At 38.4% G+C, this 27,889-nt stretch overlaps 1 protein-coding gene across 1 annotated transcript in view; it reads right to left on the bottom strand.

Annotated features, from left to right (window-relative positions):
• calcr (calcitonin receptor) overlaps nucleotides 1-27,889 on the bottom strand; it is a 108,463-nt gene that overhangs the window by 17,837 nt on the left and 62,737 nt on the right. Inside the window, exons 6-7 of the mRNA XM_033993602.3 lie at nucleotides 27,684-27,775; nucleotides 21,294-21,420 (exon numbers count right to left, since the gene is read on the bottom strand). Coding sequence (XP_033849493.1) covers nucleotides 21,294-21,420; nucleotides 27,684-27,775 — 219 coding nt within the window. The remainder of the gene's footprint in view (nucleotides 1-21,293; nucleotides 21,421-27,683; nucleotides 27,776-27,889) is intronic.

Here is a 27,889-nt window from a genome sequence, read left to right as displayed (position 1 = left end):
GTCAACATAAACTCCTAGGTCTTTTTCATAGATTCCTTCTTCAATTTCAGTATCTCCCATATGATATTTATAATGTACATTTTTATTGCCTGCGTGCAGTACCTTACACTTTCCTCTATTAAATGTCATTTGCCAATTGTCTGCCCAGTTCTGAATGCTGTCTAGATCATTTTGAATGACCTTTGCTGCTGCAACAGTGTTTGCCACTCCTCCTATTTTTGTGCAAATTTAACAAGTTTGCTTACTATACCAGAATCTAAATCATTAATGTAGATTAGAAATAGCAGAGGACTTAATACTGATCCCTGTGGTACACCACTGGTTACCTCACTCCATTTTGAGGTTCCTCCTCTAATCAGTACTTTCTGTTTTCTATATGTTAACCACTCCCTAATCCATGTGCATGCATTTCCTTGAATCCCTACTGCGTTCAGTTTGAGAATTAATCTTTTAAATAAATAAACCATGTCATATGCTTTGCAATTATCCATTGTCGATTTTGCATTTTCAAAGAAATCAAGCAGGTTAGTTAGACACGATCTCTCTTTTCTAAAACCATGCTGATTGTCTTTCAGGATACTGTTACCATATAGGGAATTTTTCATTTTGGATCTTATTATAGTTTCCATAAGTTTACATATAATAGAAGTCAGACTTATTGGTCTGTAGTTACCTGGTTCGGTTTTGTCTCCCTTTTTGTGTTTCGGTATTACATTTGCAATTTTCCAGCCTGTCGGTACAACCCCTGTGTCAAGAGACTGTTGCATGATCTTAGTTAGCGGTTTGTAAATAACTTCTTTCATTTCTTTGAGTACTATTGGGAGGATCTCATCTGGCCCAGGGGATTTGTTTATTTTAAGAGCTCCTAGTCCCGTTAACACTTCTGCCTCTGTTATGCTAAGTTCCAAGTTCCAAGTACTCTTTCTGTGTACTTTGTTTTTGGTCCCTTTTAAATGCTCTGTAAAGTGCCTTTTTTCACTATTTTTTTTTTTAATTGATCTATTAAACCATTTTGGTCATTTGTTTTAGATTTAGATGTGTCTACTTTTGGGATGTAATTGTTTTGCGCCTCTAGTACTACATTTTTAAAAAAACAGCCATCCTTTTTCTGTGGATGTTTTCTCTATTTTACTCCAATCTACTTCTGTTATTATCTGTTTCATACCTTTATAGTTTGCTTTTCTAAAATTGTAAACCTTAGCTTTAGTCATTACTTTTTGAGTTTTAAAAATCACTTCAAATGAGACCATGTTGTGGTCTGAGTTTGCCAATGGTTCTGTGACCTCTGTTTTAGTTATTCTGTCTTTGTTATTTGAAAAGACTAAATCAAGGCATGCCTCCCCTCTAGTCAGTGCCTTGACAAATTGCGTTAGGAATTTGTCATTTCCACCATTTCAATTTTGTTTATTGTGCTCCCCCACCAGGTTTTTCTCATTTTATGTGGGGGAAGTTGAAATCCCCCATTAGTATGGCTTCTCCTTTGCTACACGCATTTTTAATGTCATTGTATAACAGATTATTTTGCTCGGCGTCTGAATTTGGCGGTCTATAGCATGCTCCTCTTATATGGCCTTTGAATTTTTGTCCATTATGCTGACCCATATTGATTCGCCATTGTTTTCTTCACCCAGATTTAACACCTGGGTTTCAAGACTATTTGTTATGTAGAGCGCTACCCCTCCGCCTCTTCTGTCATACCTGTCTTTCCTATACAGTGTATACCCACTTATATTATATTCGTCTCCATCACTTTTAGACAACCAAGTTTCTGTAACACCTATCACATCATAGTTACTTGTTAGTGCAGTAGCTTCAAGTTCTAACATTTTGTTTCTGAGACTTCTAGCATTTAGATAAATACATTTAATGGCTGTCTTACCTGAATTGTTGCCCTTGTTTTGATGTGGTCTCCCTTCAGTTTTTTTTGTTTTCTCCCCCCTTTCTAGTTTAAATGCTTCTGAACCTTCTCAAGGATCCTTTCTCTGAGTAGATTGGTTCCCTTTTTGTTTAAGTGCAGTCCGTCCCGCCTAGATGAAGCCTTCCTGTGTGCACCACGATTTCAGCCATGCATTTTGATTATGTATTTCCAGCTGTCCGTATGCTACTTTGCAAGGTGCCGGCAGTATCCCAGAAAATACCAGTTTTGGTCTTGTCTTTTAATTTCCTTCCTAGCTTTCTGAATTTGTTTTGCAGGGATCTTGGCCTGTCTCTTCCAATGTTGTTTGAACTGATGTGGACGACTACTACTGGGTCAACTCCTGTTCATTCTAGGAGCCTGTCCACGTTCTCAGTGATGTGCGTGACAGAGGCTCCTGGAAGGCAGCACACTGTTGTAGTAAGGGGGTCCAAACTGCGAAATGAACTTGTTGCGTTTCTCAATATGGAGTCCCCAACAATCATGACCTCCCTTCTTTTTGCTGCCTGGCCAGCACTGTTTGTAGGGTCCTGGATGTTGTTCCTTTCGTTCTCTTGATGTTGGTTTTGATCATCTAAAGTGGCTCAAATTTGTTGGATGTTTTGATTTCTGGTGGTTGTGTTTGACGAAGTTTCTTTTTTTCCCTGCTTCTGCCTACCTGAATCCAGCTCTTTTGACCATCTTCCATCTCCCTGGTGGCTTTCAGTCTGCTAGGGTTGCTGACTTCCATGAATTGCATGAATTATGGGTGTGCTAGCTCCTCAAGCTCCTGTTGCTGTCTCATTTCCTGCAGCTCCACTTCTAGCATACTTACTAGTTTAAGTCCTGGATCATGCGGCACTTTACACACACTTGGTTGAGCTCTGCTGGGTTTTCTCGGATTTCCCACATCATGCAGGTGTCACAGATTACTGGCTTGAAGACCATGTTCATTTTTTTTTTGGAAGTTTAGTTAAGCTTCTGCAGCTGTCAACCTGCTTTCTGATTACATTAATTAAAGATGTAATTTCTCTTTACTGCTTCTAACTGCTCTGTACTTTTCCACAACTGTACTTCTCCCACGCTGTCGCTTCCACAAAATTCACTTTATTACAAAAAAATATAAAAAAAACCTTTGCTTTGTTTAATTAACACTGGTTATTAATATGAAAGTAGACATGGCTTTCTATAATCAGACTAGGTCAATAAACTTAAAATGATTTCACGGTAGAACCACGTGATGTCCACTTTCACCATATGGCTGTGCTACCTCTCAGATCATCAAAAGGTGATGCTCCAGGCAACCCTCCATGATTGAATTAAGAGAAGTAATAAACCCTGAAATCTGAGACAGTTTTAAGTCTCATTTCTTTGTTTTGACTTTCAGAGTTTAGGTAGCCCAGTACTTTGTAATTTATATAAATTATATATTACGGCACAGTAGTTTTAAATAAGAATAAGGTATTTTGTCAATCTATAATGATGAGAATCTTTAATTACAACTTTGCAGGACATACTGTATGTGATTAGACATTTAAATCACTCCAGCTCTCTATCAATATTTAGTCACAGGAGCTGGCCCAAGCTGCTATTCAGAGCTAGATGTAATTAAATGTTTTACACATTATTCACTGATGCAAACATATTAGAAAATTAACTTTGCTATTTATGCCATCCCTTTTAAAAGTTTGTCCAGTATTTGCAGTACTCTCATATTTTTCCCGTGGTTATAAACTGCATGTACCATAGTTTGTCACAAAGCTTACCTATGCTTTATCATGCTTCCACTAAGCTTTATTAAACTTTACTATAATAAAGTAATAAAGGCATGTAATAAAGTCATTCAAAGGCACTGTATAAGCTTGAGGATGGAAAGAGCTTTATGCCCCGTGATTTCACTGTATAACCATTAGAGGTCTCGGCCTGACTGCAAGGGAATCAGGAAGAAACTACATTGCCCAGAAGGGCACAGGGTCTGGCTTGATGGCCCATTTAATTGGTTTATTGTTGGCAGGTGGGCTTAAATCAAATAGTTAAGAGCCCTTTAAAAAGAGACAAGTTCAACCCATCTCTGAGAGGTGTATGGAAGGAAGGTCTGGGTCTGAGAGAGAAAGTAAAGCGAGCAAAACACAAACTTAAGTTTAACATTTGTTTTGTTATGGATAAACCGTTAGCCGTCGTGTGGTTTGACAGGGCACCTGACAACAGTTAAATTAGCGCTCCTTGCCGGAGTTAGGTTTTTGTTTTGTTTGTTTGTTTTGTTATAACGAATTTACAAAAATAACATTAAGACTGTTGTTGAACTGCAATTTAAGTCTCCTACCTGTGTTTGACTACATGATCTACTACACCTCAGGGTCACATCATCACAAATGGTAAACGGGATGGGGCCATCCATCATGTCAACTGATAAAGTGATATACTTTATTATCAAAATGCTTTCGATTATTAGATAACACTTTAAAATTCATATACATTTAATTGGTGAGTTAATGAACCATGTGATCTGCACAAACTCTGTGGGTTTCAACAGTGCCCACTCTGGGTATCTTTGTATTTGTATCATTGTGTTCCCCATGGCTTGTTCTGGGCCGGTATTAAAATGCATAATTTTTTGTACGTATAGTGGGGATATACCCAGTCAAGTGACTTTAAGCCACCCTGTATACAAGATGAAACATTCTTTGGTATAAGAAGTGGTAAATTAATTTCTTTCTAATGCTGAAGCTCCTGTCATGATGATCTGTTTCTTTTTTTCCCCTTCTCCAGTGACAGATTCTCCATTTATTTTTTAGCAGTTGTCATTGGCACAAAGCTTTATAGTAACATTGCCCACAGCTGTCTTTGCATTTAGTTCCACCCATTAGACAATACAAACTAGGGGTGGGCACCAATATGTCTGTTATATTTATGTTGCCTCTTGGCCAGGTCCGCATTTTAAATGAGAACTTGTTCTCAGTGTCTTTACCTGGTTAAATAAAGGCTTGAATTGAATCGATATTTTGATATGATATCGATTTCCATATCGCGATAACGTGTGATTAAAAAAAAAATAACTACACTCACAGAGACATACTTTTTTTTTATTGCTAATACTGCTAAAAATACAAACGCACTATAAACAAGTTTATTTTATATTAAGATACAACAAACCCTATACATGCCAACCAGTCAGTGTGTTTAACTAATTCCGATATCAAAAGTCATGTAAACACAGTTTTCGGAAAATGTATCGGACTATTCCTTAGGTCCGTTTTCGGAAAACAGCACCTAGAAATTTCCTATTCAGTTCCGAAAACGAACCAAATATATATCATGTAAACGCGGAAAACTTATTCTGATAGCGTACTGCACATGTGCAAACTCTGACCTTCATTCCTGCACGTGGTTTTAGAAAACAGAGAAAATAATAATATGTAGTCAGTCTGCATGGATCCATTTGCTCCGTTGAATCGTATTTTGTCATATACTTGTACTTGCTAGAACCGAAGTCATTGTATTTTATCTTGCTCTTAATTGTATTAATACTTGTACTGTGATTCTTGAAATGTATTTTTGTTTACCACTGTAAGTCGCCCTGGATAAGGGCATCTGCTAAGAAATAAATAGTAATAATAATAATAATAATAATAATAATAATAATAATAAGTTAATGATAAAGTAATATTTGTCCATATGTATTTTTTAATAGCCCATACTGAAGCAGCACATGTTTTCCAGCTTTAAAATTACGTGATAATTTAAAATAATGTCTGCAAAAGAAACTGGTAATATAGAACAGAATGAGCTGTTGGAAAGGCTGATTGCACATTGTGGGGAATCTGAATAGAGGTATAGGATAGTAATCTTTGAATTTAAGACCTGCCACTTCAATAAAGCACTTGAGTTATTGGATTGGTCTCCGTTCTATCGCAGAGAAAATGTCCAGTCTGTTCAAATTGTACTTAGGCTACTATAGTACTTTGCATGCGAAAATATCCTGCGTTTTCCGAAAACTTCAATCCATGTATACAGTTGAATTCTAATTAGACTTTCTATTGTTAATCATGTAAACACAGAAAAGTGACGTTTTAAGAAAATAATTAGTTTTCGGAAAACACTTTGTCATGTAAACGTACTGATTGTTAGTCTTGTGGGCAAACATCACGCATAAAGTATTACTTAACCATTTTATTCCATTGATTGGCATTTTTCTTTTTCTAAGAACCTGATTAACAAATGTATTTCAAAAGTTCAATAGCTATAAATCAAGAAAAACAACAAATTCACAACCTGTGTGCTCTACTCCCGTTTCTTCACCTGTTTCCTCTCACCGGCCAATCCCTTACCAGAAACTATATCCTGTTTTCAAAAAGTGCGCGCATCAACTAATTAAGAAACAGGGCCGTCTTTTTTAAAGGGATACACACCTAAAAAAAAAAAAAAAAGAAAAAAAAAGAAAAACATAATAAAAAGGAAAATCGTCTTAAATAATTTGATATATGTATGTATCGTTTTTTTTCTTCCATTTAGAACGTGCTAACAAGGTACCAAACGCTATTGGCATGCTACATTAAGCACTATTGGGATTATTTTGAGATCCACGCATGCATCAGTATCGTTCATTGCATTTTTCCATGAGATTACTTATACTGTTATTCATGTATTTTTAAAAGGTGAACTTTCGGTATTATAAATGAGATGTGCTTTTAAAACATCAAACCACATCTCAAAATAATGCAACATTCAGCATGACACTGTATTTAATACTTTTAGATGTGTCGTGCACTTATATGCAGAGATTACATTACTTGGCTAGCCTGCGCAGTGATAAATATTTTCGGTTTTGAGGTGGCTGGTGATGGCATGGAATAGTAAAACAATATAACAAGACTTTGCTTTTCTCCATGGATATTGTGAAACAAAGCTAGTTTAAAGTAAGGTATTGCTTTTTTTATGTAAATATCTGTTAACGTCTATATGTATATATGTTTCATATTGCAATTGTGTTATTATATTTTTCTGTGTTTTGGAATATATTATCAATATCGATCTCGAAATACATGATTGATTAAGAAGGATGGGGAACTAGAAATCCCCTTTAAACAAAATATTGTGTCATACACATGTGCATCTGATTTCCTGAAAATCTATATGCATGGCCTTCTGAATAAAGGAAGACCAGATAATGAGGGTATAGGAGGGTATAGGCCAGGCCCATTTTGGCTCGATTACACATAGCATCATACCATAACATGCATTTCCAGAGGCAAAGAACTCTCGTCTTACTGAGACAAAAACATTCTTCTGTAATCTGTCATTTAAGCATCAACTGAAAATACTACATGGAAAATGAGCACACAGAAGGTTAGAATACTGTTGGTTAGAATTAGGCTTTCTGAATAACTGTGGCATTAGATAATAGGATTTTCTGTATAATCTAAGAATTAACCCATTTCTGATTTTATCAGTACCCTATTGATGACAATCTGTTATCTGCAAATGACCCCAAACTGGCAGACTGAGAGGATATGCCTGCAGAGCTTCAGCAAAGCAGGTCCCTAGAATATCAGTAGCCCTGGTAATCATGGGTTTTGATCACATTAAAGTAGGTACTCCAGTCCATTTGCCTTGAAGTATATTTAGTTTGCCAGCAGCTAATTGGGTCGCCTTGATGTAACCGAAAGCTTTGAGAGCTCAATTCACTTCAGGTTGCTTGTTAAATACATCACACTGCTTCAGGTTTGTTTGACATTTTATTGCCATGAAATTCAAACTGCTGCATGCCACAAGGACTAAACTGCATGTAAAAAGGACATGTGTCTAAAGACCTTTTTATTTTAGTTTGTATTAAAATTGTTAAGGATCACATTAGGTTTCATTAGGCACAGAGCAAACAAAGTAACTAAAAACAATTTAGTGGTCGCCAATTGATTTTTACCGTTTTTCTCCCAATTTGAAATATCCAATTGTATTTTAGGCTCAGCTCACCGCTACCACCCCTGCGCTGACTCAGGAGTGGCGAAGACGAACACACACTGTCCTCCGAAACGTGTGCCATCAGCTGACCGCTTCTTTTCACTCTGCAGGCCTGCCATGCAGCCAAACCAGAGCTACAGCGTCAGACTACGCAGCTCTGGGCAGTTTACAGGCAAGCCTGCAGGCGCCCAGCCAGTCTACAGGGTTCACTGGTGCACGGCGAGCTGAGGACACCCTGGCTGACTTGAGCCCTCCCCCCCGGGTGGTGCTTGGCCAATTGTGCGCCGCCCCCTGCGAACTCCCGTCCATGGTGGCAGTGGAATAGCCTGGACTTGGCGATCTCCAGGCTATAGGGCACATCCTGCACTCCATGTGGAGTGCCTTTACCGGATGCGCCACTCGAGAGCCCCCTTTCAGTCACATTTTTTGCTGCATACCTTATGGTAAACATGTATTTCATTCTAATGGTATTTTTGTTATGGCAATTAGTGAGAGAATAATATTTTTGATTTATTTTTATTTCAATGCTACCCTTACTGTCATTTAGAAAAGCAGTAGATATTGAAAATACGTGGGTTGCTTCTGATAGGAGGGAGCTGCTGACAAGCCAGGGATGATGATCAGAGAGATGGCATTTGTGAAAATCTGTGTGTCAGAGAGAAGGTTCCTGCAGCGGGCCCTCCCTTATAGTGGGAGCAGTATTGAGTTGACTGGGTGGCAAAATGCTTTTTCACCACTGTGTTTTGTGTTGCCTTTTTGTATGTTTGTTTATGCATTGTTTGTGCTATATCATTCTCGGTTTAGCCACGTGGTCCACACCGGAACAACCCTGTACTAGGAATACACTGTATAACAAATGTAAGTACTGTAAATACTCCTGGGCACTGGCGCAGCGTTTCAACTACAACCCTCCTGTGTCTCTCTTACCTCTCGTCGTGCATTTCCACTCCCCTTATATAGCCAGAAACACACAACAGCAATATGGTAGTCATGTTACTAGGACACAGGCCACATTTAAGAACACCAGCAGATTGTGTTTCAGAAGTTTATGTATATAGTATACAGAAGGAAATAAATGATTAATTTTCTGACATAATGTGATAATCACAAAAGCTTCTGTGTGTTTAATCTACAGAGCAGAACAGCGTGGGTGGAGTTTTCACCACATGCTGCTGTCTGTGAGTGCAGAGATAGCTCCCCGCAGCTGCACACAGGCAATGCCACGCTGAAAAATATTAGGAGATTGTGTCAAATGTGGGTCTAAACATTTTTGATGCTGAAAAATGTTTTCTTTTTTTTAAATACTACAAAAATGTGCAAAAGTGGTGATAAATAAGTAGGTCACTTTACACTTAAAGTGGTATGCATAGCAAATTGCTAGCATATAGCATGCATATCATTTTTCTATTATTTTTATTATAATAGACATAGATTTTATATACTGGTAATCTCTATATATAACACTATTCTAGAAATGTCCTGACTTTTTCATTACTGAACCTTGGCTGAATAACACTGCAGTCTGTTGAAGGGGAGGAATATTAGCCATGAAAAACAAAGTCATTGTAAATCAAATTTTAACATCAAAAGCCAAGGTCTACAGTAATTCTTGCTCTTTGGAGTTATCTTCAAAAAACACCTGGAGTGATTTAACTTATTCAATCCTGAAGTGCATTTTTGTGTTGCAGTTACACTGACGACAAACCAAGTTTAACTACAAACATTATTTTACATTATAATGTATTTATTTTTTGAAAACAGCCCCATAATTGAATAATATGCACTAGCAAAAAGAATTTGGATGATAATCTGTAATAAAGCTAAGACTACAAAATTAGGTATTTAAATTAATTATAAACCTTGTTGATACCGTAGTCTCATTCCCTCCTCAGCAGCATTACATGTTCATTTACTTTCATCAAGTACCTTTGCTTTTGGCTTTGAAACACTTCAAGTAGTTGATGCTATAACCAAATATATAGCATAGTGTTTCAGGGGCAGGATCAATCCCTAGTCAAGCCCCCTATCTTTTTTGTTTGCACTTACAGTGCCTTGCGAAAGTATTCGGCCCCCTTGAACTTTGCGACCTTTTGCCACATTTCAGGCTTCAAACATAAAGATATGAAACTGTAATTTTTTGTGAAGAATCAACAACAAGTGGGACACAATCATGAAGTGGAACGAAATTTATTGGATATTTTAAACTTTTTTAACAAATAAAAAACTGAAAAATTGGGCGTGCAAAATTATTCAGCCCCCTTAAGTTAATACTTTGTAGCGCCACCTTTTGCTGCGATTACAGCTGTAAGTCGCTTGGGGTATGTCTCTATCAGTTTTGCACATCGAGAGACTGAAATTTTTGCCCATTCCTCCTTGCAAAACAGCTCGAGTTCAGTGAGGTTGGATGGAGAGCATTTGTGAACAGCAGTTTTCAGTTCTTTCCACAGATTCTCGATTGGATTCAGGTCTGGACTTTGACTTGGCCATTCTAACACCTGGATATGTTTATTTGTGAACCATTCCATTGTAGATTTTGCTTTATGTTTTGGATCATTGTCTTGTTGGAAGACAAATCTCCGTCCCAGTCTCAGGTCTTTTGCAGACTCCATCAGGTTTTCTTCCAGAATGGTCCTGTATTTGGCTCCATCCATCTTCCCATCAATTTTAACCATCTTCCCTGTCCCTGCTGAAGAAAAGCAGGCCCAAACCATGATGCTGCCACCACCATGTTTGACAGTGGGGATGGTGTGTTCAGGGTGATGAGCTGTGTTGCTTTTACGCCAAACATAACGTTTTGCATTGTTGCCAAAAAGTTCGATTTTGGTTTCATCTGACCAGAGCACCTTCTTCCACATGTTTGGTGTGTCTCCCAGGTGGCTTGTGGCAAACTGTAAACGACACTTTTTATGGATATCTTTAAGAAATGGCTTTCTTCTTGCCACTCTTCCATAAAGGCCAGATTTGTGCAGTATACAACAGATTGTTGTCCTATGGACAGAGTCTCCCACCTCAGCTGTAGATCTCTGCAGTTCATCCAGAGTGATCATGGGCCTCTTGGCTGCATCTCTGATCAGTCTTCTCCTTGTATGAGCTGAAAGTTTAGAGGGACGGCCAGGTCTTGGTAGATTTGCAGTGGTCTGATACTCCTTCCATTTCAATATTATCGCTTGCACAGTGCTCCTTGGGATGTTTAAAGCTTGGGAAATCTTTTTGTATCCAAATCCGGCTTTAAACTTCTCCACAACAGTATCTCGGACCTGCCTGGTGTGTTCCTTGTTCTTCATGATGCTCTCTGTGCTTTAAACGGACCTCTGAGACTATCACAGTGCAGGTGCATTTATACGGAGACTTGATTACACACAGGTGGATTCTATTTATCATCATTAGTCATTTAGGTCAACATTGGATCATTCAGAGATCCTCACTGAACTTCTGGAGAGAGTTTGCTGCACAGAAAGTAAAGGGGCTGAATAATTTTGCACGCCCAATTTTTCAGTTTTTTATTTGTTAAAAAAGTTTGAAATATCCAATAAATTTCGTTCCACTTCATGATTGTGTCCCACTTGTTGTTGATTCTTCACAAAAAATTACAGTTTCATATCTTTATGTTTGAAGCCTGAAATGTGGCAAAAGGTCGCAAAGTTCAAGGGGGCCGAATACTTTCGCAAGGCACTGTATCCCCATCATTCCAACCCATCTGAACCTCTGCAACTGCATCTCCCTTCGGGGGGCAAAACACACTGCTCAAACCGTGTGAAATGTTGTCTCATATTTAGGGTCTTTAGAAATTCATGCCAGAATTTACATGAACTAACTAACTTGCAGTTCAGTCATACGCATCCAACCTGCTGATATAAATAATAATTAAGTAATTATTATTATTATTATTTATTTCTTAGCAGACGCCCTTATCCAGGGCGACTTACAATTGTTACAAGATATCACATTATTTTTACATACAATTACCCATTTATACAGTTGGGTTTTGACTGGAGCAATCTAGGTAAAGTACCTTGCTCAAGGGTACAGCAGCAGTGTCCCCCAGCTGGGATTGAACCCACGACCCTCCGGTCAAGAGTCTAGAGCCCTAACCACTGCTCCACACTGCTGCCCTAATTAACACATAACTGTCTAATTAAAAAACATGACCTAATAATAAGGGACAACTACGACAATTATGAGATTGAAAATAGTCCAGCGAATCCGGGTCTGGTCTGTGCTTCATATTCCTCCCATCTGAACAAATCATTTACTGAGACTGATAGTCTGATCACATCTCATTCTATTTAATAAACTGCTTAATCGGTAGACCGCAGTTTTATGACCAATTCACTAAATGGTGGAAATTAAGTAATGGGATGATTGTTTAATTGTTGCATATTACTTTACTTCTGTTGAGTCTAAACTGACATGGTGTTGCTGTAAGGCTAATTTACAGGTAAGCAGGCAAAACATGAAAAACTACAGGACCTCCTCTATAATAAGAAACAAAGTACACATGACACAACCTATTACTGTATCAATCACAAAAATGAAGATTACAATTGTTTAAATGTAGCTTGTTTTTTAATGCTACTTTGGTACCAACAAGCAAACTGAAAGACAAGCCTCACAAACCAGTTAATAATATCTGTATAGAATTAAACATGAAGTATTGCCAGGTGCTGTTTTTCAGCCTCCAACCTAGAAACAAGAGTGCTGCCTAAAAATTTTCTACGGGCTAACACTCTTCGGTATGATTTATGTCTGCACAATAAAATCTGCAGGTTATTATTCTATATTTTATTTCTTCTTTTAGATGATATACTATGTGAATGTAGTTACAAAGCTATTTGGTTAGCAGTCAGTATGTTACAATTAGCATCTGAGAGGCGTGCTCAATCGACTAATGCAAAACATTTCAATCTTTTGCTGAAGACACCTAAATCCATCTTCTACATTGTACAGCAATTTGTTTCTATTAATGGAGATAAATGAATGGTTTGCTATGAAGGGACATACCCAGTTGTTGCTCATTTAGAGATGAACAGTATGCATGAATGTAGTGAATGTAATCTGTAATAGCGAATACAAAGCAGTGGACTGCTGATGAATCCTGTAAAGATAAAGAATGGGTGGCATGATACACACAGAGCAGTGTCTGGGACTGAGCTGGGGTTGCAGTTCACAAGCACTGGAAAGTAGTCTCAAAGTCTCTCTAAGGTGACAGTGGATAAGGTGCATGACAGCCTCAATTATAAAGATTTGTATATATACTTATAAAAATATAATATACAAATATATACTTATAAATATTATTAAACATACTATGCATACACATCATTTTATTTATCTACTGTAACTTGTCACACTTGTCGAATTCCTCCGTGTGACTGACATTAAGCTAACCATTGAAAATTTCATAAAGGAGATTGGCTCATTGGCTGATCTCTGATTGGCTGATCAACTGTCCCGCAAAAAAGCAATGAAATCGAGTGATACCTGACAACAAAATCGAGTGATACCTGACAATGAAATCAAGTGATACCTGACAACGAAATGCAGTGATACCTGACAATGACATCGATACCAGATACCAAAGGTGAGTGACCCCTGATATCTTGTATGAGTGATACCTGATAAAAGATATGAATGGCACCCACTACCAAATATAAACAATACCTTAAGGCTGCCACCTTTAAACATCTAAACAGTTTAGTTTACTACAAATAAACGTTTAGAAAATCCATAAACTATGAACTAACATTAAGTAGCTAGCAAGTCTATGTCATTTTTCCCTGATATATTTTTGTATTATGTTTCAATCACAAACCGACTTAATGGCATTCCGGTTAATTATTAAAAACGAAGCTTTTTTCTCGCAAAAACTGCCTGGACATGTATTTTTTTTTTTTTTTTTTTTTACATAATTGAATGCCGTATGCAAGTTTCAGTTAACAGAGTACACAATGCACCTGACTGGACTATATGAATACTCAGGCTAACCTGTGTGTAAATTGACTTTCTGTATATCATGATGCAGTGTCAGCATTTTAAAATAATAATTTTCTCATTTCTATTTGGAAAAGGAGACCATATAGAAAAAAAGGTAGGCGGGGTTTAATTAAGAGTTGTTGTTTCAGATGACAATATATAATAACCAACCTCTGTGTAACGGGGCGATGGTCCGAGCTTACCCCCACCCATAATCACATTATTTTCTCAGGAACACAGAGTTCTTTAGAATGCAGGAAAACAGCACTTGGCAGTGTTCACAGGTATAAATATTTATTTTGGCACTGGATACTGCACACAAATTACAACTGACTAACACACTAGCAGGTTGTACATTCAAAGATTGACATTTTCACAGACAAGCTCACGAATTACCTAATAATAATCTCTAAGGAAAGACACAGCATTAAATAAGCTCCAGTCACGCCTCCTAACAGGATTAATTATTCAATAAACATTTGCACCTGGAATTATTTTACAATTTTTACAATATTTAACAATCCTACTTTTACAATAAATATTCCTATATTTTACATTACATATATTTCTTATTTATAGGCAGGGGCGTGCGCAGGAATAAAAAATTGATATATATATACAGTATATATTAGGGGTGAGACGATTCATTGTGTATCGAAGCATCACGATACTTTACAACACGATACGACACTCCTTCGTCTATCGTGTATTGCAATACAAGCTTGAGTAGCTAATATGCCACATTTAATAAACTGTAACTCATGAAAGAAAAAGTCTTGTTTGCTTGAACGTAAACTCCTCTTGATCCTAGACATATCCCATTGTGCAATGAGCCGGCCAGACGCTTCCGGAATTTAAACGGGAGTACAGGAATGAATGTTTTTTTCTGTATTCCATTGCTAGCAAGCAGGGAATACTGACACTGTACTAAAGTCTTCAGAACTGCCTGCTGAAATGCGGCCTGGCCAATGGGAGTTGAGACAACTGTGATTCTGGCCAATGGGAGTGTAGAGGAGGCGGAGACAGCCTGCCTTGTTTATTGTGGACAGAGAGGAATCAGTAAGCGAGCAGTGTCTGTATAATCCCGCTGCTATGGCTAATTTTGAGGTATGACAAAGGCCCGGTTTTTGGGATGGAACCACATAACAGTCTCTCGTTTTGATTGGTCCTTGTCTGTCACAGGAATATGTCGTCACATGAGTGGGAAAGTTTGCAGGCATTTTAACTTTGCGATCAGAGAGAGAGAGAGAGAGCGAGAGCGAGAGCGAGAGCGAGAGAGAGAGAGAGAGAGAGAGAGAGAGAGAGAGAGAGATCGGCTTTCCACAACCTTTCAATTAAAATATAATGTGGTATTTTGCTGTACTAATATAACAAACTATGGGTTATTACTTTATATGAATTATCATGTTTTGTAAGAATTGTCTTTCTGGGGTGGTGTACGTTTTTCTTTCAAATGGCATATATGCTAGGAGGCTGTGTGGTCCAGTGGTTAAAGAAAAAGGGCTTGTAACCAGGAGGTCCCCGGTTCAAGTCCCACCTCAGCCACTGACTCATTGTGTGACCCTGAGCAAGTCACTTAACCTCCTTGTGCTCCGTCTTTCGGGTGAGACGTAGTTGTAAGTGACTGCAGCTGATGCATAGTTCACACACCCTAGTCTCTGTAAGTCGCCTTGGATAAAGGCGTCTGCTAAATAAACAAATAATAATAATAATGATGAAACGAGCTGAAACATGTTTCTAGCTATACATTCCTTGAACAAAACTGATCGCTTTACACTCACTGTAAGGAAGATGTAGTCACTATACTACACACTAGTTGTTTCATTAAATACATACATTCTGCCTGGAGAAGCACATAACAAATGCAGAATTAGCAAGAAACAATAGGGGGATTCATTAAGTGTTTGAATTAAAAAAGGCACAATACAAATTTGGTGATAAAGAGCAATTAATCTGCTAGCAGGGGTCTCCAATCCTAGAGGGCCGGTGTCCCTCCTGGTTTTTGTTCCAACTGTACCCTAAATTACTTAATTAAGTAACAAATGTGCGCTAGGAGGCTGAAAAATGCTACAGAGCAGCTGTAGTACATGTAGATCATGAATCCAGAAACACCTGTCCTTAGGTGGCATAAATCAAACTATCGCCTTATGCTTAAAACCACCACTTTTGGTGCATATTTCTGGAACAGAAGCACCTAGAAACACCATTCAAATGGTTCTAGACTTAGGGGACCAGATTGAATGTAACATGCCCAATTTCGTAACAATTCTTTACAAAAAATATTTTCAGGTGTTCAGCACCATTCATGTGTTAAAAACACATATCAGGCATATCCCTCGAACCTGAGCACGGTGAACTACCACTCAAGATAATCTAGACTCAGGGGAGTGCCCCAAACCACTTCCTAAAACGGCGAGGTGGTTCACCCAAAAACTCGAGTCGTTGCACTTTTTTTGCTGAGCCGTCCTGGCACCTAGAACCATGAAAATGGTGTCTCCTTCTTGGGGTCTATCTCCATGACCCCAGAGCCTAAAACCCGGGTTGAACTTCCTAGGGTCATGTCTGGGGCCCCTTTTTCATATGGAGCCACCCATTTTCAAATGCTACATTTTCAATACATTTTCAAATTTTCAGCATGATGGGGTGAGCTTTTGAGCTCCAGGTTGGCAAAAAAAGTCTAAATTGGGGTACTTTCCAACTGGGGACGCGTCGCTTGGAGGGATCGACAGGGGCCCCGACGTGGACCCCCGTACCGATTTTCAAGTCTCGGGGACCCACGGAATCCGAGATATAGCACCCTGAAAAATGGGAAATCCCATCTGGTGGCGTACGAGCCCGGTGATTTTCTTTCTAGCTGAGAGTTGTGTGCACATGAAGAGAGTGCTCCTGAGTTCCTTGCCCACGTGGAGATATGGGGTATGACAGCACAGCCCCTCCCCCACCCCCAACCACAATTCCCTATGTCAAATCCCATTAAAAAACAGTCACATTTTATGAACATAAATGTTTTGTGGTAACATTCGCAATCTGGCAGTGGGGTGTCATATGAACACGTGTGTGGTGTCTTTCTGTAGCTAAGACTCTTGTTCATGCAAAGAGTGCCCTTCTGAGTTCATGGCCCAGGGGTCGTGGAGATATGGGTACGATAAGAGACCACCCCCCTCCCTATGGCTCTCTATCGGGGTAAGGTTCAGCAAATGGCGGTCGAGGGTCGTACGAATTTGAAAGAACCCATTTTCTTTAGCTAAGACTGTTGTGCATTTAAAGAGAGTACCCCCACCCCCCCCCCCCCCCCACCCCGACCGCGATTTCCTATGGCAAAATACATACAAAAAATGTCTTTTTCTGATAACAAGCTGAAACTCAGAACATCTGATTCAAATTCGCTGTGGTTCTGAGACACGGGGGAGGGGCGGAGCCAACAGCAAACAAACAAAAAAATTTGAGTGTCACCTGATATGAATGATACCTGACACAAGTTAGAATATCTTTTAAAGTAGGGATTAGGTCAAATTTCTTTTGCAATTAGCCCATTGAAGACACATATAACTATTCCTTAATTCTATATTAAAATAAACGTTTTGAAGTGTAATGTTTTCCATTTACATTAATTATTTACATTCAGTTTTGTTTAGATTTAAAACCGTAGTTAATTAAAATGTGTTCATAATCCACACAGAGAATATTTTAAATTCTTAACATATCAGCCAGTTGTATTATTTCCTCCAAATTGGACTAAATTAAATAGTTGACATTAGGCAAATATGCTTTTAAGAATGTGCCAGACAGCAAGAGCCCTTCCATCACTGACATTTTTTTTAAATAGTTGTCTTAATGCTGAAGGATTATGGTTGCCAGAGCAGAATCTGTACCAGAAGGATGGATGTCCCTAGTCTTTTAGAGTTTTTACTGCTTACTATAAAATAAAGTGAATTATTTTCACGTTTTAAAAAAACATGGCAACTGGGGTAGTTTTTTTTAATTCATTTAGTGCCACGTTTCTATTAAATGCAGATTTTTTTCTGACTTTTAGTAGTCACATCGGTAATTAATTTGATGGTATTAGTTTGAGCAGCTTTAATGCCAACCTTAATACCACTTTGCTTTTCAAAGTTTAAATTTGTTTTGATCACATTCATGGTTAGATAACAATATTACAGTCTTTAAAATAATCATTGAAATAGGAAATACAGGGAGTGACGTCGATTCCAAGGATAACATACTGTATTTAAACATAATATATTTAGATGTGGTGGCTGATGAAGTAGCATTCCAGAGAGATTGATTTATAGCTAAAGTAATACACCCTTCAATCCAAAGCTCAAAGGAATTCAGGTCTGGAGCTCAAAACAGACTCAATGGCTGAGTTTCAAATTCCTCCCTGAAAAACAAAAAGTAGCTATATATAATTGCATCTTAGCCCATAAGGGATAAAAGTCATAAATAGATGATGTTAAGTCAAAAAGTCATAATTATGGGATGTGATGACTCATCACCTATTTGTGACTTTCTCAACTACTTTTTTTTCTAATTCTGTCCTGTTGACTGCCATTTTTTTATTTCAAGCACTCAAAACGAGAATCATTCAGAGACCAAGAAAACAAAAACACAGCTTAGAATACTGCCTTTGATATACATATCTACAGCAGTAGGAGAGACAAGAGACTTGCATGACATTGACATTAGGGAGCTTGATGTTCATTTAGCTAGCTGTGCATTCAATATAAAGAAACAAGAGGGATGGTAAGAGATACCCTTGGGAGTGTAGACCGTTATTTATTATCAACAGAACCACCTACAGGCCTTTGGCAGCGACCACCTGGAGCTCTTTCCTAAGCCCAAGCCACTACAGGCCTAAACAAATAGACTCCTTGCAGCCTTTTTATATACACCTGCATCATTTAAAACAAATTGTATTAATTGATTGACCAATCAAGGCCCACAGTTTCCTCAATTTTGACTACATTCTCACATAGAAATTAGGTATTTTTCACGGGGCGGGAGCCAGGCTACCTGTAGAGTTGTCGCCTGACTTCTTGGAAAGCTGCCCACCATTAGGACAATGCCCTCGGCAGGATGAGGTCTGCGTCGTGGTGAAGTCACCACTGCAGATTATGAGGGGGCTGCGTCGTGATGCGGCTAATTCCAAAGCTGGGTGCTCGGCACCCTCAGGGACATAGAGTAGAGCCGTGGTGTCTTGCTTGTGCCAACTTCGGGCACACAACCCCCCAGCTGACCCTTCCCATGAGGCGCCATGTAGCCAAGACGGGGAGCGGAATAACCGCCGTGGCCGAGCTGGAAAAGAGGGGAGGAGTGGCCAGTTGGGAAGCGTTGATGCTGCTGTTTGGCATGCCAGAATGGGAGGAGCCATCCCTGCCGCCCCGAGAGCCAGAGTGGGAGGAGCCATCACTGCGAGCCAGAGGCGGAGGAGCCATCACTGCCGTCCCGAGAGCCAGAGTGGGAGGAGCCATCACTGCCATCCCCAGAGCCAGAGGGGGAGGAGCCATCACTACCATACCAAGAGCCAGAGGGGGAGGAGCCATCACTGCCATCCCGAGAGTCAGAGGTGAAGGAGCCATCACTGCCATCCCGAGAGCCAGAGGGGGAGGATCCAACACTGCCGCCCCGAGAGCCAGAGGGGGAAGAGCCATCACTGCGAGTCAGAGGGGAGGAGCCATCGCTGCCGTCCCGAGAGCCAGAGGGGGAGGAGCCATCATTGCGAGCCAGAGGGGGAGGAGCCATCACTGCCATCGCTGCGAGCCAGAGGGGGAGGAGCCATCGTTGCAGTCCCAAGAGTCGAGGGGGAGGAGCCATCATTGCGAGCCAGAGAGGGAGGAGCCATCACTGCCATCCCGAGAGCCAGAGGGGGAGGAGCCATCGTTGCAGTCCCAAGAGTCGAGGGGGAGGAGCCATCATTGCGAGCCAGAGAGGGAGGAGCCATCACTGCCATCCCGAGAGCCAGAGGGGGAGAAGCCATCACTGCCGTCCCGAGAGCCAGAGGGGGAGGAGCCATCACTGCCATCCCGAAAGCCAGAGGGGGAGGAGCCATCACTGCAAGCCAGAGGGGGAGAAGCCATCACTGCCATCCCGAGAGCCAGAGGGGGAGGAGCCATCACTGCCGTCCCGAGAGCCAAAGGGGGAAGGGCCATCACTGCGAGCCAGAGGGGGAGGAGCCATCACTGCCATCCCGAGAGCCAGAGGGGGAGAAGCCATCACTGCCGTCCCGAGAGCCAGAGGGGGAGGAGCCATCACTGCCATCCCGAAAGCCAGAGGGGGAGGAGCCATCACTGCAAGCCAGAGGGGGAGAAGCCATCACTGCCATCCCGAGAGCCAGAGGGGGAGGAGCCATCACTGCCGTCCCGAGAGCCAAAGGGGGAAGGGCCATCACTGCGAGCCAGAGGGGGAGGAGCCATCACTGCCATCCCGAGAGCCAGAGGGGGAGCAGCCATCGCTGCCGTCCCAAGAGCCAGAGTGGGAGGAGCCATCGCTGCCATCCCGAGAGCCAGAGGGGGAGGAGCCATCGCTGCCATACCAAGAGCCAGAGGGAGAGGAGCCATCACTGCCACCGCTGCGAGCCAGAGGGGGAGAAGCTAACACTGCTATCCCGAGAGCCAGAAGGGGAGGAGCCATCGCTGCAAGCCAGAGGGGGAGGAGCCAACACTGCCGTCCCGAGAGCCAGAGGGGGAGGAGCCATCATTGCCGTCCCAAGAGTCAGAGGGGGAGGAGCCATCTAATTAACATTTTTAGACCTATTTTTCTAAAACTTTTCTCAGTGGAAGGGTACCCTGAGAACCCTGTAGGTTTTAAAGTTTGTTTTTTTTTAAATAAAAAATGAGAAAAAAACATTTCCTAACAGCAATAGCGGCCTTTCGATGAAGGCTCTACAGTGTGGTAGTTGACCGTGACTGGAGTTATGTGTCCCGAGCCGAAGGCACAAGACTAAAGTTTTTAGATTTCATTAAGGAATGTGAACCAGCAACATAAAGTCAAGTTATCAATATTTTTGCCGAACCTAAGACAGATGACCTAAATATCATTGCCAGATATTAGTTTTCGAGAAGTACTCAAATAGGCAAAAATGTAAGGGTAAGCTTGTTTGAACAATGATTAAAGGAAATAAACCTGAACCTGTCCAGAAGATTTGTGAAATAAAACTAAGGGGGGTGTTTATGTGGAAATTAATCTGTAGTTATGTAAAAAAAATAATAATAATTAAAAGGTGACCTGCTTAAAAATCATTTGTAGTGATGCAACTGACAAGCACTTATAAAAAAATTGCTTAAATAAGTGCCACATTCCCCTCAAATTCTTGAAATTAAAGTGTAATGTAAGTGAATATGTGTAGTGAACTGGGAAGTCCTCAATCATAAATAAAGCTACAACAATATACTATAATGCAAGTGGAATTTAGTTAACTATTAATATAATTTACTGGCATGCAATAAAATCGAGTTAAAGTTATACTTACAGGACTACTTTCCACTACCTTTGGGTTGCTTACAACTGTAGTGAGGTGTACAATCGTAAAAACGGAGTTTAATACGTAGGAACAAAACAAATTCTTGTGGAGAGTTATCCTTTGGCAGCTGAGGCTCCTGGAAAAACAAGAATATTTACAACAGATTAATGTATTAGCAAAGTGTTAATATACAGTAGTATACTAAATGGAATGTTGATTCTTAATCTGAATCACCCTGTTTCATGACAGTCACAATGCAAGCCTGTATTTGGTTAGAATTTTGTTTAGAACATTTTCTATTAACATTTCTAAGTGTGTTTTTTTTAAGATTTTGTCTGTTATTAACAGGTTTTTACAAAAAAAGTTTTTATTTTTATTTTAGTTTTTTTTATAGTAATGTAACGTGACGTTATCATAACAAGCGCTTTAGTTCACAGAGGAATGCCTGAGGGTGAGGATAGACACATATGTATCCTCTGCACAGGCTCCAAAAGGAAAAGTCCACTTTTGTTTATTTGTATTTATTCTGATCTCTTATTTTCGTAAATCAATAAAGTGTGGAAAGCCAGTGGTTTTAACAATATTTCTCCACAAGTGTCTTTCTTTTGTCCAGTCTTGACTACCACTCCACTATGGCAAGCCAAATTATAATTTAGAGATATCTCAAATTGCACTTTAAGATTTACATTGCTGCCTGCTACAACTGAAAAACTCATCTGCTAATATAAAAACCGCTTCAACAAGTAGATATTTAATTTGCTTTGTGTTATTGTGCAATGTGTGTGTGTATATATGGTAACAGTATAATATTAATGCTTTGTTTTTAATTGTTTTGTATATTTTGTTTGTGATGTATATTGTGCAGTATGATTTATTAACAGTAATTCTAAAGGAAATTGCCTATATGTATATGCCTATGTATATAGCAGCTAAGGGTTAAACTTGGCTTACTCTTTAGTAATGTGTAGCCCGCTATACACATTAAGTTAAACTAGTTTTCTGGATATGCGGCCCGTGATAAAAGTTTGGTTGTGCACCTTTGCTCTAAATCATTTGAAGATATCTCTAAATGACTTCCTGTTCATTTAAAGATATCTCTAAATCATTTGAAAACATCTTGAAATAACTTCCTGTTCTTATCTCTAAATCTTAGTGATATCTCTAAATAACTTCCTGTTCATTTTGAGATATCTCTAAATGGACAAGAAGTCCATTCAAGCATTTTCACAGGAAGTCATTTAGAGATATCTCAAAGTAACTTCCTGTTCATTTCGAGATATCTCTAAATGGACAAGAAGTCCATTCAAGCATTTTCACAGGAAGTCATTTAGAGATATCTCAAAGTAACTTCCTGTTCATTTCGAGATATCTCTAAATGAACTGGAAGTTACTTTGAGATATCTCTAAATGACTTCCTGAGAATATATATATTTTTTTTAAGATGTGCACACAAGTGAAAACTGTCAAATTTAGCTGAAATAAACTCTTCAAGAAATAAATGGAAAAGGGGGCGTTGCACAAAGAAAAAAAAACACCATTTTGGTCTTCGTTTATTACTCTCCTCATAACAAAAAATAGGATCACAACAAAACAAAACGTTGATCACTGTACGTAACATTTACCTTGCTAGGTTGGCCAGTGTCTGATTTAGAGATATCCCATGAATAGGAAGTTATTTCAAGATATCGTAAAATGCTTTAGAGATATCTCTAAATGAACAGGAAGTTATTTAGAGATATCTCTAAATGATTTAGATATATCTGAAAAGTATTTAAATATATATGTAAATCATTTTGAAATATCTGTAAATGTATTTTAGTAGTGATTACAATTATCGATTATTCTAATAACATCATTCTTTGGGAATAAAGTCACAAAAAGGTTCCTGATTAAATGTTTTGTTTTATTTCAATATTAAAAACTACAATAAACCTTCAATAATTTTTTTCAACATCACTTTCAAACCTACAAAGCATACAGTATGCATTATTAATGCAGTACTACATTGAACTACAACAATACATTTAAAACATAGCAATACCCCATTATTTTTCAAATCATAAATACATTTACCAGCAGGGCTCTGCCCTGCCACATATCTACATGCAGGGCTTAGCCCTGCTACAATGATATAAACAATAAGTCAAGAGTTAAATGCTTACTAAACATAGTTTATGAATGCAGACCTTTTTAATGCTCTATCTCTGGTTTGTGAACTGGGGGTATCATTCCAATATACAGACACTGGGGTGAATTTTAATCACTGACTGACTTGTTCCTTGTACACTATCAAACACCACTACAAACTTAACATCTGTTGAGCATAACATAATATACTGGGGCTCTGACAACTGTAAAGATGCCAATAAATATCACAGAAAGCTGTGATCCCCTTTGAATCAATTCCTTGTTTTTTTTCTTTTCTTTTGCTCATTTTGCAATGGAGCAGAAAATCATACAATCTAAAAGTACATTATTGTTTTTTTTAAAAGAGTTGGACAGATTAAGAAGGGCAAGTGTAATCCACCCCTTTTAACTTTGTATGCAAGAGTATCAAATGATCAATTGTTCTTAGAAAAAATTATCGGCGCATACGATATGTAATATTCAGTAGACCTTTATACAAGTTTACCATGGTATTTTTGCACTTCTACCATACTTTTCCCTTGGATGCATTTACCATAGTTCGCCCTGGTTTGCCATGTTTTTAAATATGATTTACCATATCTCTCTGTCACTGGTGTAGTCAAGCCGGAACGCTGTTCCGGAACTTTTTTCTATAGGCAGAACCTTGACTTAAAATGAACTTAAGAATCTTTACCTATTTGTTATGAAAATGCTTATATGGCACCTGACTGGTCTAATTTTGTTGCCTGGGCACCAATGAAGCAATCTATTTTCTGTGGGGAAATCAAATTAGTCTTTCCATTGAATAGGCAAAAGTGTCCAATTCTTTACATATTCGTTTTGATGGTACACTCCGAATCAGTCTCTGATAACCCGAGCGTATTTTAAATGTTTGCAGAGTCACACACACATCTCTCGCACAATTGTCTGATTTCAGTCAGTTGTCTTTGTGATGCAATGAAGAGAACATTCGGGACTTCTATTACAAACTACAGTTCTACTTTAAGAAGGAACCATTTTTTTGTAAAAATGGTAACGAAGAAGACAGCAAAAGTGCATCCTACGACTGTGGCCATAAACATGGGTTTAAAGCTGCTTTGTATATCGGTCAGTGCAGAGACCCAGGGATTGGAATAAACGACTTCCCTTGCAACTGGCTTAATATGGCACTTTGTGCCCTGGGGGTAACATTTGAAATTTACAGGGGAAAAAAGAGTATGTTAAGCTATGATTTTGTGGGGGAGAAATGAGGTGCTAGTGGGCTGGAATGTGTGTCCATGTTTTTCCCGTGTCTCTGAGGTTAATGAAGGGCAGCCCTACATTTTGGAAGTAATCGGCCAAAAATTAGCCACATTGTGTTTTTTAAACCAGCCAAAAAATGCACTTGCTTTTAAGATTTAATATATATTACAAAAGCATAAATAACTGATACACATGTATTTAAAATAAAAAAAAAATATTGGTAAATAATGTTAGAAACTATGTATTTATTTATCTGCTTTGCTTGTTTTTTTTTTCTCACAACTTACAGTACCAGAACTGTTTTTTTTAATCTTATGAGATCAAATGTGGTATTTCCAGAAACAAATACAATATTCAGAATGTAGTGTAAAATTAAATTGCCCAGAACTGTCGGCAGATAGTCTTTAAAATGTAATTAAAAAAACAAAAACAATTTTTATTGTACTGATACAGTTCTTATATTGGTAACGAATAAAAAATAACTTGGCATTTGTGTGATTCGTAATTTTATTGGATGCAGAGCTCCAGATAAGACGGGCGGAGGATGTAATATACTATACAGGGCATCGTGGTGATTGCCCTGGTGATGACCTCATAATCGAAAGTAATAGAAAAAAAAACATGCATGATAAAAATAGCCAAGAATGTATAGATAAAACATGAATTAGTATAATTTGTTTGAGAAAAATCAATATTTTAATTGGTGTTTTAGTACTTTAAGATTTAGGATGTTTATGCTGTATGCTTTATCACTTTGTCATGCTTTTCTATGGGAATTTTGTAAAGGGAATATAAAAAAAAGTATACTAAAACATGTATAAGTAAGCCATTGATAGCCAGGAAAATAAATGACATTTAACAATACTGTATATTTTAATGCCCAAGTAGATGAAAAAGTAAATGCAATGTAGACTTCTATTTGGCAAAATGTTAAAGATAGTGCTCAGTAAAATAATTATATCTATAATGACTTGGGTTATGGGCTGAACTTTGTAAATCAGGAGGTTAAGAGGTTTATTAGTGTTACACCATGTTCAAAAGTACACCTTTTGAGCATCTGGATTCCCCCCCCTAATTAATCCTCTGAGCTTCATGCATGGCAGATATTTGTAATCACAGCAGCTAAATCTGGACTGGACATCACTGAAGTTAAAATGTGGAACATTTTTTATGTTTTTCTGATTAATATTTCCAAATCACTTCCTACAATCTTTTAATTATGTGAAATAGGTTGTGAATTCCTTGAGGAAAATGTAATACACAGGTTTATACATGTTTATACTAGTCTGTTTTACTATTATGTGGTGTTGTCTTTCAGTGTATTGAGCTTTTTTTATCACCCTTTGAAAATAGTGTGATCTGACCACATTTAAATATCCTGGTCTATAGAGACCACCCTTATTGACGATATACCACCTAAGGCCTACAGTACCTGTAGAGACCACATGCTTCACTCACTGTAATTCATCTGAAGTGTCCACTACTCATTACAAGCCAATTAAAAAGGGTCTTGAGGTCCAATTTTGGTAAACACTAAAACAATTGACCACAATGTGATTTTGAACAGAGTAAATGCTGGACACTGGCGAGATTTGATTAATACTTGCCAATCCATGAAAAGTGGGAGGAAGAAAACATTAGCTTATCAAGAGATGTGGAATACGTCTTCCTGCGCATGTGTTTTCTGTAAGTTTTCAGTAATAATAAGCATTCATTATTTCCATTATCCAACCACGGGAGCTTACATTGGAAAGTGCAGAAACTGTATGTGTATAATATGGAACATAGTTTTGTTTTTTTTTGTGAGCAGGTCAGCTTGGTTTTAAACAAGCAAAGACGTTTAATAATTTGCCATGACATGAAATGATAAGTTTTATGTTCTTACTTCAATGGGTGCTGGCTTCATTGTGCATATTCATTATTTTATTGAACTAAAATATGTTAGAACATCTTGGGCTATAGTATATAATAAGTATACCTGTATTGTACAAGATGTTTTTGTAGGTATGAAAAACGTACAGTTTCTCAAATAGCAGTATAGGACCTAGCCCCTTCCAAACATTAACATTCACTAACGTTAACCCATTGCTTTTCTCTAAACTTAATACCAATAATGTATTTTTCTTTCATAAGCTGCATTGTTACCCAGTAAAAGCCTTGCCAAACTAGTTTTTACATTTCCAATTAACCTCTAATGTTGGCAAAAAGTGGGAACAATATAGCAGTGAAACAGTACATTTTTCCTGGGCACCAGTTAGAATACAGCTTTACTGATATTATAATACAATACAGCTGTGTACCAATTAATAAAACAAAAAACAAAATGTACATGAAAAGTCATATGACTGCAATATTCAGCAGTAGTTTAGTCCAAGATAAATCTTTAAGTTCCATGGTACAAAATGAATACACACCTGCACCCATCAGAAAAAAGTTTTATCACAGCTTCATAACTGTTACATTTCACAAGAGTCTGACTAATTCCATCGCTTTGTGGAACTACAAATCCCCTAAGTATATAGCGATACTAAAAGGGATAGTTAATTCATACTATACTATCTCTGAATGATTTTCTTTGTATATAAAAAAAATAAAACAAAACCAAAAAAACAATAGCACTTGTCTATTAGGAGAAGTCCAGCGATAAGTTTATTTAGGAAAGCCTCACATCCCTTTATTGAAGGACTGTAAGAACTGTAATTACAAGTGTAACTAATACCTTTGATACTGTCCTTTGTGTTTTGGTCTGTGAGCAAAGTAACCGTGATCCATTATCCTAAAAGCTCTCCCTTGAAAACAACAGTAGCAAGATTACCTTTAAACACAAACATGTGAATTGTGGATGGACTTGTTAGGTGTCAATATTTACAGCATGTATTGCTTAAAGAAAATAGCAAAAAAAAAAAAAAAACCTCCATGTAAGGTAAAGTAACTGAAACTGCACACATTAAACAAGCACTTGGAAGCCACTACCTATGAAAATGTGAATGGTAGCGAACACCAGGTAATGATGTTATACAGTATACTTACTTGAAATAAAAGAATATCCCCAGGGAAATCAATAGAGAAGCTATGGATAATGCATGACCGACAATGGCCATGTAGTAGAGTATATATGCCATCTGTAAAAAGCAGAGAAAAGCAACAGATGTTTCAAGTGCTATTTTTTTTTTTTTTTTTTTAAATTCCAAAATTTTGGAAGGCAAGGGACTACGCTATATTGGTAGGACAGGTCT

This window comes from Acipenser ruthenus, chromosome 3 (genome assembly GCF_902713425.1).
Source record: "Acipenser ruthenus chromosome 3, fAciRut3.2 maternal haplotype, whole genome shotgun sequence".
Classification (NCBI taxonomy): Eukaryota; Metazoa; Chordata; class Actinopteri; order Acipenseriformes; family Acipenseridae; genus Acipenser; species Acipenser ruthenus.
The sequence above is the reverse complement of the archived record's forward strand: the minus strand, read 5'-3'. Positions and strand labels throughout refer to the sequence as shown.